The sequence below is a fragment of the Camellia sinensis genome, chromosome 11 (genome assembly GCF_055761805.1).
Source record: "Camellia sinensis isolate YWXY chromosome 11, ASM5576180v1, whole genome shotgun sequence".
NCBI lineage: Eukaryota > Viridiplantae > Streptophyta > Magnoliopsida > Ericales > Theaceae > Camellia > Camellia sinensis.
In genome coordinates this window covers 142,065,677-142,082,212 of record NC_138971.1, presented here as the reverse complement: position 1 = coordinate 142,082,212, position 16,536 = coordinate 142,065,677, and the positions used below count along the sequence as shown (strand labels likewise).

General features: G+C 31.0%; 2 protein-coding genes across 2 annotated transcripts; both read right to left on the bottom strand.

The window, feature by feature from the left end:
• Positions 1-2,766: 2,766 nt before the first annotated feature.
• On the bottom strand, positions 2,767-3,063 carry LOC145802693 (pectinesterase inhibitor-like). The gene has a single exon (XM_082895459.1). It carries the CDS (start codon positions 3,061-3,063, stop codon positions 2,767-2,769), a length of 297 nt encoding a protein of 98 aa, XP_082751585.1.
• Positions 3,064-4,639: 1,576 nt separating this feature from the next.
• Positions 4,640-5,224, bottom strand: LOC145802692 (pectinesterase inhibitor-like). Its single transcript, XM_082895458.1, has one exon. The coding sequence runs from the start codon at positions 5,222-5,224 to the stop codon at positions 4,640-4,642; it is 585 nt and encodes a 194-aa protein (XP_082751584.1).
• Positions 5,225-16,536: the final 11,312 nt, after the last annotated feature.

The following is a 16,536-nucleotide window of genomic DNA, read 5'->3' as shown; positions in this document are numbered from 1 at the left end:
GATTTAATGAGAGAGCTCAAAACCAAAATTTTCTAACCCCAAAACACAGCTGGGAGCTGCTGGTTTTATAAGCAAAAGAGGTGGAAAAGAGAGGGAAAAATGGGGGGGACATTGAAATTCAAATTTCCCTCCAAAAAGGCCAAAAAGTGGGATATAAAGGCAAGTGATAGCTGCTGGACCCAAATGGCCGAGAGCCCTTCAACAAAGTTGAATAGGGGCTCAAAACAATACACTTTGTAGTTTATGACCAAGTCCGAAACAGCTCACAAGTAAGCCTAAAATACCGTGCAAAAATAGGCCTAAAAGAGCGTTAAAGAAGCAAGTGATGGGAGGAGATCTCAAACAGTAAAAGGTCCTTAATCAAACATTAAAATGACCTCAAAATATGACTATCTCAAGTTCGGGTCGGAGCCCAAAAATGCAGAATGAAGGTTCGGAAGCGAAACCCGAAAGTGGGCTGTTAGGCACCGGAAGTGGTGTCCTACCACGAAGTTATTCTCTCGGACCGCAGTGTCCCTCAAAAGGGAGTAAATAAGATGTATGCCAAGAACCGGAGCAAACAGAGATGGTTAAGCGGTCCCGAACTAAGGCACACGGCCAATGGCTCCGAAAAATCGGAAACCAGACTCCAAACGGGCAAAATGGCCTACGACCACGAAACGTAGCCGACGGCCACTGAGAGATGATCTACGAGACCTCTCCCTCCCTTCGGGAAGAGAAAACAGAGAAAACAGAGCTTGGTTCGCAAACCGAGGCAAAGCATGAAAGAGTCCAGAAGTCCGGAGGCAAGGCTCGCAGCCGAGACTCTAAAACCCCTGAACGAGCACAATATGCAACATCACCAAGCGCTCAATCGGTGACGTCTGAGTCTTAAGGTCGGTCAAAAATGGGGTGTCTACAGTGTGATAAATTTATTCGTCAACTAAAGTTATATATACAGTACTGAATAACTATTTGGTGACGAAAATGACAGTTTTTGGTGATAAAATGTTGTTTTATTGGTGACAAAAAATTTTGTCATCAAAGTAATTTTATTGGTTACGAAATTATTTTTCCTCACGGTGATTTTTAGTGACAAACATTCAATGACAAAACTAGTGACGAAAATATTTCCTCACAAATATCTATAGTGACGAAATTAGCTCTTTGGAGACAAAAAATTTTCGTCATTCAAGACCCAACTTGGTTTCAAGCTCCAAGTTCATACTCGATTCCTTTTAGGATTGCCAAGTCTTGGATTCATGGAAGCCGGGTAAATGAAGAATATGAATCATCATACAATGATTTAGAAGAAACCTTGATTACATTGCAAAGAATTTCAAATTCCTTATTCCATCTTCTGCGGTCAGATGAGTAATTTACTGAATTTTCAAATTGATTTGCAATCACGAACTTCTTCCTTAACATCATTTACTTTAACCGCTATGCACTTATAGTCACCATCATAGAAGAGTTGCTTGGTTTGCTCAAGGTCTCTAATGGCATCCTGATAATTTTTGTAACACGAGCCATATCGGTCTGTGAATGAGTTGTATCTGTTGGACAATCTTCACTGTATTTAAATAAATTAAATTCTGTTGTGTACTAAACAACAACCAGAATATAAAGAAATAAAGGAAATGAGAGAATTTGTTTGATTACAAAAATCAAACTCAAAATAAAAATAAATAAATAAAAACAGATTTTATTTTGTTACAAAAACAAAATTAAAATCTGATTTAAATAAATAATAATAACACTAAAAATAAATTAAATAACTTACTTGATTTAATTTCTTCGAATTATAACCTGATCAAGTCTAGTGTTTGACACTGTGTCCTTAAGACAGATTCGTCCTCTCCACGGTGCTTTCAGAATTTGGACGTCTATCTCCCAGGATGAAATGATCTACTACAAACAATAACAGCAGTACAAATTGTTTGCCTTACGAACACACTAAGTGTTTACACTCTTTCACACAAAAATAAAATGCAGCAAAATGAAGAATAGAATTTGCAGAAGTGAAATACGAAATTTCTGGATGATCAATGAATGTCAAAAATCAAATGAGGGTGGTTCTATTTATAGATGCAAAGGTGGCTCTTGGTTTTGAATTGAACATGTATGAAACCTGTTGGTTTTGAATTCAAACAGATTTGAATCTGTTGGGTTATATTTCAAACAAATAACAAAACGGGAAGGGCCCTGTTTGGATGTACAGCAAAGCCAAACCAGTTTATTTCCGATTTAATTTGAATTCTGAATTTTATTTTATACAAAATAAAATTAAATTCAAATGTTTTTGGCCTAAAAAGATTAGTATTGGGCCGAACAAGCCCAACCACACACCACGCACCTGCGCTCAAGCCTAGGCCCAGCCCAGCCGACCAACGGCGCGCGGGGTGATTTTTGGGTCTAATGGGTTTAGCCTATTTTGCCCATAACCTCTCCCTCTAAATCATTTGGGTATCCCTTGGGGCACACCCCAAGTACCAAACCCAAGCCTTATAAACCCATTCAAAACCTCCCACCAAATCAATGTGGGACAAGCCATTTTACAACCTTAAGGAATTTCCACCAAAACTCCATTTCCATGGAACACACTTTGGCTTCAATTTCCCATTCACTCGGTAATGGTTTTGAGCAACCAAATATACCACGTGAATTACAACGCAGCATAGAACGTGTTACCACTTTGATTCGTGAAAATCGATGCACGGGGCCCACCTAAAAAATATACCGAACTTAGGATAAAATTCTAATTTTACCCATAATTTATAACCACTTTCAACAGTATCTGTCCTTCCATGCATCATATATGTTATCATGACGAGAATTAAGAACCCCAAGAATGTCCCTAGCCTTAGAGGATGCTAAGTCAATTGCAATCTCAGTTAGGCCACGAATATCAGCATCTGAAGCACGCCAATCAGATTTCGTAAGCTTCATGCACTCATGCTGATCAATAGTCTTAGAACATATTTGCTTGATCTTAGTATGTTGTTTAGCAAACGAGGGACCAATCAACATGAACATGAATACAAGAGAAACTAGCATGGAACAACTACCAAAAAACGATGCCATTTGCAATTCTCTATTTCTGGATTTGTTTTTTTTGTTCTTCCCTCTTGGCTAGTATGGGAAGTAGGAGAGGCTCTTATATAGTACTTTTAATTTGAGGGACTCTCAATTAATACATTTGATCTTGTGTTTCACGAACTGCTATTTAGTATTTTAACAGAAAATTTATTTTGAAATTGAAATTTTATTTAATATATTTATTGCATCTTTATAAGTTTATTCTCAATGAATTACCTCGGTTACAGGATGAACTGTTCATATGCATATTGCTATTTTTTATTTCCTTCTTTATTTATTTATTTTTTGGGTGAGAGAACAAATAACCTTTGCTAATTCTTCTTAAAGAAGCAAAATGTGTCTCTTAAAATTTTTGAAAAAAATAAAAAACCATGAAAATTATCTTACTAATTATCAATATAATATGAGATTTTTTTAAAATTAAAAAAATGTGACCGCCCCTACACCCCTAAATCAGTCATTTTTATGTTTAAGCACCATAAAACAAAATCCGTAAATTTGAACTCCTTGCCACAACCCACTATAATTAAGTAATTGGGAGTCACCATCTAAGTAAATATAAATTTTCAAACCACATAAAAAAAATAGAAAAACAACACATGTTTTTGAGACCAAAGATTAATTTGGTAGATGACACATTTCTTATAAAGTCTGATGTTTGGACATGATGCTTGAACGTTTAGGTCTAAAGTGAAACATTTTGGATTGCGATAAATAAAAATAAAATTTATCGACCTCCATAGGTAGCATAGCTGTGAAGGAGTTGGATTGGGATAAGCTGTAAATCTAGGGACTTGGGGTGGCTGCTGTGCGCCTTGCATAGCAGCCACTGTTGTACAGTCAAATCGGCTTATTTTGAAGTCCATTTTGATAATCTGAACCGTTCACATTTTAAAGTACATTGAGTAAAACATACTTGCAAACAATCAAATTAATCAAATATCGTTAACCCTTTCATCCATTCATCCATTTTGATGATCCGAACCGTTCACATTTTGAAGCTTTTTTTTTGTTTCTCTTTTTGTTTCTTTTGCTCATCAAATTTCCAGTTTAATTTTTAATCCAAATACGGTGTGAAAATTGGTAAGTTAGACCATCTCTAATATATTGTGCTATTTCAATCATAGCAAAATTGTATTTTAGCATGATACAATATCAATTTTTTATATTTTAAGAAACTCACTCTAACAGTAAGTAGGTTATTTTTTAACACGTTCACTATATAATTTAATTTCTACTACATGAGTGATTTTGTATACCAAATTATATATTTGCAATGTCTTTAAATTAAACTTTTAATTAAAAAATGTAATCTAATAACTAATATTTATAAAAACTTTGATTCATTAGTTTATCATGATAGCCAACACCCTAATTAATTGAGTTCAATACTACTAGTAGTACCATATGATTCAATCTTCTCAAATCCATTTCAAAGTCAATTGAAAAAAGAAAAAAAAAAAAACCTCCACTGCTAAAGGTGCAAAACATTTCACCTACAGCCATGATTTCAAGCTCCAAGTTCATACTCGATTCCTTTTAGGATTGCCGAGTCTTGGATTCATGGAAGCCGGGTAAATGAAGAATATGAATTGTCATACAATGATTTAGAAGAAACCTTGATTACATCGCAAAGAATTTCAAATTCCTTATTCCATCTTCTGCGGTCAGATGAGTAATTTGCTGAATTTTCAAATTGATTTTTGCAATCACGAACTTCTTTCTTAGCATCATTCACTTGAACCGCTATGCGGTTATAGTCACCATCATAGAAGAGTTTCTTGGTTTGTTCAAGGTTTCTAATGGCATCCTGATAATTTTTGTAACACGAGCCATATCGGTCTGTGAATGAGTTGTATCTGTCCTTCCATGCATCATATCTGTTATCATAACGAGAATTAAGAACCCCAAGAATGTCCCTAGCCTTAGAGGATGCTAAGTCAATTGCAATCTCAGTTAGGCCACGAATATCAGCAACTGAAGCACGCCAATCAGATTTCATAAGCTTTATGCACTCATGCTGATCAATAGTCTTAGAACATATTTGCTTGAGCTTAGTATGTTGTTTAGCAAACGAGGGACCAATCAACATGAACATGAATACAAGAGAAACTAGCATGGAACAACTACCAAAAAACGATGCCATTTGCAATTCTCTATTTCTGGATTTGTTTTTTTTGTTCTTCCCTCTTGGCTAGTATGGGAAGTAGGAGAGGCTCTTATATAGTACTTTTAATTTGAGGGACTCTCAATTAATACATTTGATCTTGTGTTTCACGAACTGCTATTTAGTATTTTAACAGAAAATTTATTTTGAAATTGAAATTTTATTTAATATATTTATTGCATCTTTATAAGTTTATTCTCAATGAATTACCTCGGTTACAGGATGAACTGTTCATATGCATATTGCTATTTTTTATTTCCTTCTTTATTTATTTATTTTTTGGGTGAGAGAACAAATAACCTTTGCTAATTCTTCTTAAAGAAGCAAAATGTGTCTCTTAAAATTTTTGAAAAAAATAAAAAACCATGAAAATTATCTTACTAATTATCAATATAATATGAGATTTTTTTAAAATTAAAAAAATGTGACCGCCCCTACACCCCTAAATCAGTCATTTTTATGTTTAAGCACCATAAAACAAAATCCGTAAATTTGAACTCCTTGCCACAACCCACTATAATTAAGTAATTGGGAGTCACCATCTAAGTAAATATAAATTTTCAAACCACATAAAAAAAATAGAAAAACAACACATGTTTTTGAGACCAAAGATTAATTTGGTAGATGACACATTTCTTATAAAGTCTGATGTTTGGACATGATGCTTGAACGTTTAGGTCTAAAGTGAAACATTTTGGATTGCGATAAATAAAAATAAAATTTATCGACCTCCATAGGTAGCATAGCTGTGAAGGAGTTGGATTGGGATAAGCTGTAAATCTAGGGACTTGGGGTGGCTGCTGTGCGCCTTGCATAGCAGCCACTGTTGTACAGTCAAATCGGCTTATTTTGAAGTCCATTTTGATAATCTGAACCGTTCACATTTTAAAGTACATTGAGTAAAACATACTTGCAAACAATCAAATTAATCAAATATCGTTAACCCTTTCATCCATTCATCCATTTTGATGATCCGAACCGTCTAAAAACTCTCCAATAAGGAACAACTAAAAAACTCTCCAATAAGGAGGCTCTTGAACAAGGAACTGTTTCAGACGATATGACGGCACCTTAACTATTTTCAACTGCTCGTCTCCATGAATAACCTCCTTAGCCATTTGATCTGCACATCCATTTATATCTCGAGCAATATAAATGAGCTTGCATTCCCAAGTTTAGTCCAAGACCCTCCGTATTTGAGGTTTCTCTATTCTACTTTAAGAATTTAGCATGTTTGGTACGATTGAATGAAATGAAGTGGGAATGGAATATAAAGTTGAATAGAATGGAATGTCCATTCTGATTCGATTGTTTGGTTGCCAACATGGAATGCCATATGAATAAGATGATAATTCTCATTCTCATGTTTGGTTATACCTATTAAACTCATGAAATGGAATAAATATTTATTTACTTATTTTTGTAATAAGCTAGTAACAAATAAATTAAAATTTTATATAGATCATGATAATATTAATAGTTTTGAAAGTGATGGTGTGAGTCATAATAGTGGTGGTGGTATCAGCGGCGGCGATAGTGACGGCATCTGTAGTGGTGATAGAAATGATAGTAGGATAGCGGTAGTAGATTGTTGGCGCCTTAGTGATGGTAGTAAGGTGGTGTTGTGGTTGCGGTGACGATGATGGCGACGGTGGTTGTGGCGGCCAACTATAGTGGTGGTAGTAGTAGTGGCGACATCGGTGGTATAGTAATGGTAGCATGGTGGTGTGGTGGTTGTGGCGGTGACCGTGGTGGTGGTGGTAATTCCAAAATAAATCATCAACCAAATCATATACAAATCAGACTGAATAATTCTTATAAACCCCAAATTAAATCAGAATAATGGGTAATTAAAATAAAAATCTCCTTAATTAACTAAATGCTAGATATTATATGTTCTAGGGTAATCACAATGATCTTCTCTCTCTCTCTCTCTCTCTCTCTCTCTCTCTCTCTCTCTTCCAAATCTATTTTTTTCTTTTTTTTTTGTTGATTATTATTATTATTGTTGTTGTGGTAGATTTGGTGAACATATACCTATTTTTTTTAGTTGTTGATTATTATTATTATTATTGTTGTTGATGATAATGACAAAACAAATTGCACCAGCTAGGGATTATAACAGTTAGATTTAAACAGATAAGGGACCTCATGTGGCTCTGATCTGTTTAAAATATTTAAAATTGCTCTGATAATTTAACAGATAAAATGTTCTGATATATTCAAAAAATTGAACAGTTGTGTTGAAATAAGAAAAATATACTTGATAAGTTGAACATATAGTAAAAAAAAAAAAAGAAATAAGAAAAAAAAATTGATATATAAGAATTTCAACAAACAAAGGGAAAAAAAATTAAAAAAAATAAAATAAAATTTAACAGTTAAAAAGTTTAGGTAGAAAATTTGTATAGAATTTTTTTTGAATAGATAGGTGTAAAAATTCAGCAGTTCAAGTAGTAAAATTTCAACAAATAGTAAACAATTGAATAGATAGGAGAAATTGAACAGATAGTTACAAATTTTGAATAGATAGGGGACAAATTGATCAGATAAGGAACATATTTGAACAGATAGGAAATTTTTTGAACAGATAGGAAAAAATTTGAACAAATAGTCAACAAAAATCAACAGATAAATTAAGAGGTAAAATTGGAAACAAAATTTCCTTCAAAACAAACAAAAAGATTTCTCACCAAACTATTTCACAAAGGATGAACCTCTTACTAATAAAAAATATTCAATGGATCTAATGTTTTATACCTTCTTTAAATTGGATTTATTACCAATTTTTTCGTACAAAAAATAACGAGAGTGATGTCACAAACTTTTTGGTTTTTTTGGTTGTCGGAGATCCTTTTGGGTGCATACCATATTCATCCTATTATAAAAAAATTATAATTTTATCATAAAATTTTGTAACATCAATGATAAAATACATAATTTTACCACAAATTGATATAATAAAATGTCCAAAATTTTAGTGTTAAAGTTGTAAAAATTTATCAATTTATGATGCATTACATATTTTATGATTGATATTATCTATTTTTGTAATAAAATTACATATTTTGTGATAAGGTGTATATGGCCCCGTTTGGTAGAGCTGTGCAAAAGTGATTATAGATTATAGCTTAACAGATTATGACTTATAGCTGTGAACATAAGCTGTTAACCTGTCTGGTGCAGCTGTGGGATTCTGGATTTAAGCAGCAGAGTAGTGTTTGGTTAATAAGCTGTAAAATAGCTTTTTACTGTATAATTGTCCTTTCTACCCTTATATCATATAAAAATAATTATTTTGTCATTTTTTTCAGTTTTAATTTTTTTAAAAAATATTTCATTAATAAAAGTTCATATAAGTAGTATTAATTAGTATCAATTAAAATAAAAATTGATACATTTGCTAAAAATATAATGGAAGTATTATTGTCACAATTATTTTCCATTATAAATTAATTAGTATCAATTAATTACTTAATTAGTATCAATTAATACTAAAATTATTAATTAGTATCAATTAATGGCTTAATTAGCCTCAATTAATATTAAAATTATTAATTAGTATAAATCAATATTAATATTTAATTTTTATTAGTATCAATTAATATTAATAATCAACAATTGTTATTAATTAGTATCAATTAATAATTAATTCATTACAAAAGTATACAATATTAATTTATTAATAATTAATACTAATTAATATTGATTTTTTGAATTAATATTGATTTTTTTTCTTTTTCTTCAGAAATATACATTTTTTTAATCTTTTAATTAATATAAAAATATATAATATGAATTTATTAATAATTAATACTAATTAATATTTATTTTTCAATTAATATTGATTTTTTTTCTTTTTCTTTAGATATATACAATTTTGTATTTTTTAATTAATATTAATTAATAATATTAATATTTGGATATTGATGAGGGCATGTAAGTAATTTTAGCCCCTCAACACTACCTGCGCATTTAAGTAAAAAATTTAAGCACCATTGACTAGCTTTTGAGATAAGTTGAGAAATAGCTTGATTTAAGCTATCAGCTGGTTAACTTAAGCTGCACCAAACACAATATTTTAGCTTAAATTAAGCTAAAAGCTGAAATAAGCAGCTTATAAGCTCTACCAAACAGGCCTTATATTATGCATCGTTTAGGAGTACATAACATAACTTTTGCTTTACCGCAATAGGAAAAAAAAATTTATGAGTCACATAATGGAATGAAATAAAAAAAATTATAATTTATGAGCTTATAACTTTTCCTTCATCGTTTAGGATTTTTAATAGTTCAATTTAAACTTCTGAAAAAAAAAAAATTTATTGACACATAATAGCATGAAATAGGTAGAAAGTGTGGGAAAGAGAAAAAAAGTAAAATACAATTATGAGTTTCTGCAGTTTGAAAGTGGTGAAAAATAAAAGAAAATTAATTTTTTATATAATTCATGTTAACATTATAATTAATTTTTAGTTTCTTGTTAAAAAAAAAGAAAAATTGAATGTGTAAGTTATTTGTAACTGAACTCTTAATTTTTTCTATATTATTCTTACAAAATTTTCATCTTAATCAAATATTTATAAGAAAATATATTTTCTTTGCTATTTCTTTTTTTTTTTTATAATTTCATTCTCTCTTTCAATTTCAACCAAATTTTCTTTCTAATCAAAGGGAACCATAGGGAAAATAATCACCTAATTTTTTCTATTTTTTAAAAAATTGAGTTTTTTATTTTTGGATTTTTTATTTTTAGTTAATTAGTAAATTTTTTTAATATTTTACGTATTTTTTTAAAAACTTTTTTAGATATCAATCTATATATCTATTATAGTAAAAAGTCAATTTAAAAAAAAAAGTTTGACAAAAAAAAGAGGAAGCAACGTGATGGTGGCGATAGCGACGGTGATGGAGTGTAATAAGCTTCTCTACTTAATTATATGTTTAGGGGGGCAGTGAAATAGAGAGAAAACAAATTTTATAACCCACTTTTTCAATTTTTTTATTTTTATTTTTTTGAGGAGAACTATAACTCACTTTCTATACTGTTCTAAAGTAATCAAAATTAGGTTAGGTTTGAATTAAAGATTTAAAAAAATATTTATGGAGAAAAACAAAAAGGAAAAAGAAAAAATAAATAAAATAGGAGCTTATTTATTTTTTTTCTCTTTCTTTTTCTTTCTCTCATCAAATTTCCACTTTAATTTTTAATCCAAATACGGTGTGAAAATTGGTAAGTTAGACCATCTCTAATAGATTGTGCTATTTCAATCATAGCAAAATTGTATTTTAATATGATACAATATCCATTTTTTATATTTTAAGAAACTCACACTGACAGTAAGTAGGTTATTTTTTAACATGTTCACTATATAATTTAAGTTCTACTACATATTTTTTATACCTAATTATATATTTGCAATGTCTTTAAATTAAACTTTTAATTAAAAAATGTAATCTAATAATTTAATATTATAAAAACTTTGATTCAGTAGTTTATCATGATAGCCAACACCCTAATTAATTGAGTTCAATACTAGTACCATATGATTCAATCTTCTCAAATCCATTTCAAACTCAATTGGGAAAAAAAAAAAAAAAACCTCCACTGCTAAAGATGCAAAACATTTCACCTACAGCCACTACAAGAAAAGTAACTTATGGTGACGAAAAATTGTGAAGAAAATAAATTTCGTCACTAAATAAGAATAATTCGTGACGAATTATAAAATTTTGTTACATATAATAAAAAAGAAAAAATTATAGGTGTCGAAATTTATTTTCATCAATAAATACTTCTTTTCAGGTGAGGAAAAATTAAATTTCGTCACCAAAGATTTTCCCTCTAATTTTTTTGGGTGGCACCAAAATTTTCAGACTTTTGGTGAGAAATTTTTTTGTCACCAATTATAAAATTATTAGTGAGAAATATATTTTCGTCACTAATAATTTTTAATATTTTTAAGATTTTTTGGTGAGGAATTAATGTTGTCACCAATTTTGGTGGGAAAAATTTTGAGTATTGAGCAGCATTGAAAAAATAGGGTTCTAGTTATTTTTTTCCCCCTTTTCTGTTTGTCATCTCCTTTTCCATTTATCATCTCTATATCTCTCTCTCAAAACACACGCACCTAATACTCTCCGCCATCGCTCTTTGCCCTCGCTACTCCCCCTTTAGCGCCTGCACTACCGTCGGCCCTTGTTGTCTTTCTACGCCGCGGCTAACATCGTATCTCTGAGCAAGCATATTGTTCTCTCTCTACATTGGACTTGTATAAATAGGGCTCCACTCTTTGCATCAAACCCAGGTTCTTTTTCTCTATTTTTTCTTGTATTCCATCAATTTGATTGAGCTATTGTAGAATTTTTATGGGTTTTCAATCTTCACAATTTTTTTAGCTTCTAATATGGCTTTGTTGCTGATATGTTAAATAAATTTTGAATTGTTTTCTTTATTGAGCGATTTAAAAGCTTTAATTTATCATATGGGTTTTCAAGTTTCATATATTTTTTGAAATTTTTTCAGTAGTTGATGTATTTAGTTAGCCATTACTGCTCTGCTCAAAGATTAGATTTCTAAACTAGGGTTTCGATTTTGGTGATTTGTGCAATTTGATTCCTTCTAGTCTACCGCCTAAAGATGGTATTTTTATTTTGTTATTATTCTACTCTGTGTCTATCAAAATTATTTGGGTGAAAAGGACATTTATTTTAATTATTCATTTGGATATTAAGTTATTTCTAGCGAGATTATTTCTAAGATCAATGAGTTTGGACTGTGATATTCTGATTAATGATATTGATAATGAAGCTGTAACACACTAACATTGTTACATTATTGTTTAGTTGATAGCAAAAAGCAATTCTGGATGTTAGAAATACTATGTTTGCCTTACAAACAAACCAGATGGCATGGAATAACTCTATGTTCAACAAACCAAATGGCATGGAATAACTCTTTTAAAAATAAATCAAAAATAATAAAATTAAATTACAATTTCTAAAACAAAACAAAATACAAAATTAAGAATCTAAATGATAGAATCTACTCATAAAGTACCTTACATCACAGCAAAGTGGCAAGTTTGATACTTGGGCGGTTTCCTATCAAACATGGGCCTTTTAAAACTAATCCACCAATATTAATCTAGATAACTATTTACCATTCTATTATCCTATGATCCAAATAGACTAATTAAGTTGTCTTCATTTAGTAATGCTCTCGATTATGGGGTTTTTGAAATGTATCTTTATCTTGATGGTATTGTAGCAGAGGTTGGTTAGAGATTGTTACAAAATCCTCAATCAAGTGAGTACTGAAGAAATCTCAGATGACCTGAAGTTGTCGAAGTCATTTTTGAGCAACAATTGCTATTTTATTTGAGCAACAATTTCGTAAATATATAAAAACTTTGGTTTTACTTTATTTGATTTAAGAAAGTGAAAGACATTGTTCTTATGAGTACAATGAAACAAAAATGAAGGAAAATGATGAAGATTTGAAGAAAAGAAGCTAGAGAGAGAGAGTCTAATTTTGCTCTAGTTTTCATTCTGTTCTTTGAAGAAGAAGACATAAGTTTTATCCTGTGTGAGTGTGTTTTTTGTACAACCTAGTTAATTATTCAGTGTGGTTGTGTCCTAGGATGGTTTTTACATCCTACTGAATTAGTCATTTAGTGGGGTTGAGGCTAAAATTATTTATTACATCCTAATTGTTTTGAGACAATTGGATGGTTAATTTTATATCAGAAATTATCTTTTTGTTTATATATTGAAATTGATTTTGCCTATTTGATTCTTGCATAAAAAATTTGTGAGATTTCAGTTTGTGAAATCTAGTTATAGCAGATTTTTGTGGGCCTGAGTTGTAGCAGAATATTTAAAATAAAATAAAAAAAAAATTGAAGGTAAAAGAAATTTATTTTCTTTTGGTGGGAGTATATTTTAATATACTAAAATAATTTTTTATTCAAAAAAATAAATTATTGAATCAAAGGCATCTCTGTCGACACTAAGAATCATGTGAAAATTAACATTCAGGTTATTGAACATTTTCTGTATTTATTATGTGCTCCATCACCATCAAAATTTTTTATTTGGTTTTATCTGTTTTGTGTGAGAATTAGCAATGTACAAGTTTTCCTATTTCTGACCAGCTAGAGTTATACCCCCCAAATAATGTTTACTTGAAAATTATACCTCAACAGTTTGTCATTTTCATATTTTTTAATTACTTAAAAAGTCCTAGTGTATATGCAAGATATTTATGTATGCATATTTTAGCTTTGATTTTTTCATGCTTTATTTATTATGTGCACATATCAATCAGGTTTTACAATTTGGCTTAATAGATAGTTAAATGAGCAGAACATGCTCTCACTGAACTTGTATGTTTATAAAGTTGGGCACAATTCTTGATAAACTGAGTCTAGATTTTAATGGATCAAGCCTCTTTAAAATAGCAAGAAATACGTATGTGCAAGGGAACTGTTACTTTTGATATGTTTTTGGCTCTGGCAATTTCTTGTACCCCATTAAAAATAATAAGCACTATTATTTTTTTTGCTTCTGTTTAAAGTGCTTTAAAATGAGGAGGTGAATTATGTCTACTTAGCAACTAGTAAAATATTTGCAACTTTCTTGACTTTATACTTAGATCTATATTATCATACATAACTTTTTGCTCTTTGTTTTGTTATTTTTGCAATTGAGTTCTGATTTGTTGTCGCATTTTCATGCTGATAATACCCCCAGGCTCAACTTAACATATTGCCTTTTATTTCTTTTGACCTGTATGTTATTGTTCTTAAGAATTTCAGGGGGGAAATTATTGAATTCTCTGTTGACAGAATTTTTGCTCAGCTTCACTTTTGCTCATCTGCCTTTTAAGGCTAGTGAAAATTAGGGTAACAAATGTTTCTACAGTTGTCAATTAAGGATCCTGTGGATGGAGGAGCTTTCAGATGCATAATATATAGACTATGCTCTTTGAGATTTTTCTGTGCTAGTTTTTATTATGATAACAGGAGGGTTTTATTTTTGTGCTGGTTTTATTTTGATGACAGTATGAGGATTTGATTGGGTGATCTTCACCTAAACAAACTTTATTTATTGTTAACAATTTGTCGGATTCTTTTCTCACTCTCAGTGAGTTGGAAAATGTGGGATGTTTGACTGTTGTTGAACCAATTTGTATGAGTTTTTTAATTAGAGCAGATGTACTGCAGCTGGGAATTGGTGTAGCATATGCCTAAATTATCATCATCATGACATTATAATAATGTGTCTTGTGCTATCTGCATTATCCATGCACATTACCAATGGACTGATTTCCCTATTTTGGTGATCAACACAATCTTCCTAGTATAATTTAGTAACTAGAGGACTAGTCCTACTATCAGCTGAAAATAGAAAAGTGATCAATGAATCAGAACCATTTGTCTGAAACCTTAATTGCATCTGAACTGGATGTAAATGGGGCAATTTTAATGATTCTAAAATGTTTGTTGATTTGTACAATGATCAATAAATCAGAGATGTAATTTTCAAGTAAGGAGGGATTATTTAAGTTATGGAAATATGTCATTTTTTTTTTTTGCCTTGATGACTTTAGGTTGACACTAGTGTTGTTCCAATAAAATTTGACCATGCATCCCATGTCTTATTTTGGTTTGATGTTGGGCACTACACTAGCTCAATTTTGATTGAATAATCAGGCCAAATTGTATTTTTCACTCTCATCAGTTTGCTATTGTTTCAAAGATATTGATCAAGTCTTTCTATCTCTGATATCTTAGTGTGATAGTTATGATGGTTAAGAATATTGTCTCACTGAAGAAGTGTTTTGCAGGAATGCTTCACGTGGTTTATGTCAATGTGAAAAGGATTAATGGAAAGCTGTCCAGAAGGGGCTTTGGAGCTCTGTCATGTCACCTTATGCGGATAGATATATTGATGTTAAGTTCATTGGTGAAATTTTTGGTCCTGTCACATTGACAGATGAAGATGGTCAGACATTTATTTCCTGGTTCTTAGGTCTAATTCTTATTTTGTTCTCTCTCTCTCTCTCAATGTTTATTTTTGGTTTTTATGGTTTGTGCAGAGTTTCAAAGATGGCGTTTACTTTGTCTTGCTTTTGGTTTTGTTTTATTGCTGTTGGCATCAGTGGTCAGTAGTTGGGTTCCTTTCTATTATAGCAGTTCAATGGAAATAGGAGTTTTGCTTGTCATTATAATCCTTCTTTTTCAGGTATTTGGATTTGGTGGCATTGTACAGTAGTTTTTTTTCGATCTGTTTCTTTTCAACTTGCTCTAACTTCTTTATTCTCATATGGTGTGCGACCTCTTGATTGTAAGGTTTTAAACTTAATTTTATTGCACATCAAATATCAAAGTTGACTTCTTTTTGAAAATTGAACCTCGGTTAAGAGTAAAAGTAGACTGGTGTTCACTAGTTGTATTGGCAATGTGACTAATGTTATAAAAAATCTTGTAACTTGTGGGGCTTTTTTTTTTTCTTTCAAATATTTATTTTTATTTAATTTTATAATTTCATGATAGCTTCAAGGGAGAAGAGATGGGAAGAAGAATAAGTTATGATGTTTGTCCTTCTCTAGCTTTAGAATTGAAAGATAAAGAGAACGGAAAAGTATTCTTTTCACTATATTGAAGAATTTTTGCCAAATGAGTAGTGTTTACTGCAATTTTATTACTTGCTAGATAGTTTTAGAATTTCATATTTTCCTATGAATCCATTTTACTTTCAAAATTCAACAATAAGGTCTAAAACAGTGGAGTCAATGTGACTTCTTCTATCCCCTTTTCTTTTGCACTTCCCCTATCCGTATCTACTTGTGTCTTGCTTTCAAAGTCTTTACTTAACATCTAGGGGCCATTGGCAAAAATGATAATCTTATTTTCCCCTCCCAAGATAAGCATTTTGTTTCATTATGGAAAAACAGTCACTAGTAAAGGGGCTGCTAGCTGTAGTGCAGTGTACTAATAAATATCAAAAGCAAATTGAGATTACTGGTGGTGGATCGTGGATGAAGGTTGAGAGTATAACATGTGGAATACCTTATGTTGTCTCTCAATTAAATGTGATATATTTAGATTCTTAGAGGGAGATGAGTTTTAAATTTTACTTCCCTGCAAGGGAGAGAAAGATGAGAGGGCTGAAAGGTGCTTGTCCATTAGGTGTTGGGGTCGAGTTTGGCCATGTACGATGGATGCCTGGTGGACTGTGTCTACGAGGTTGTTGAGTCACCCAACCTTGGTGTTTGGGGAAGTGGT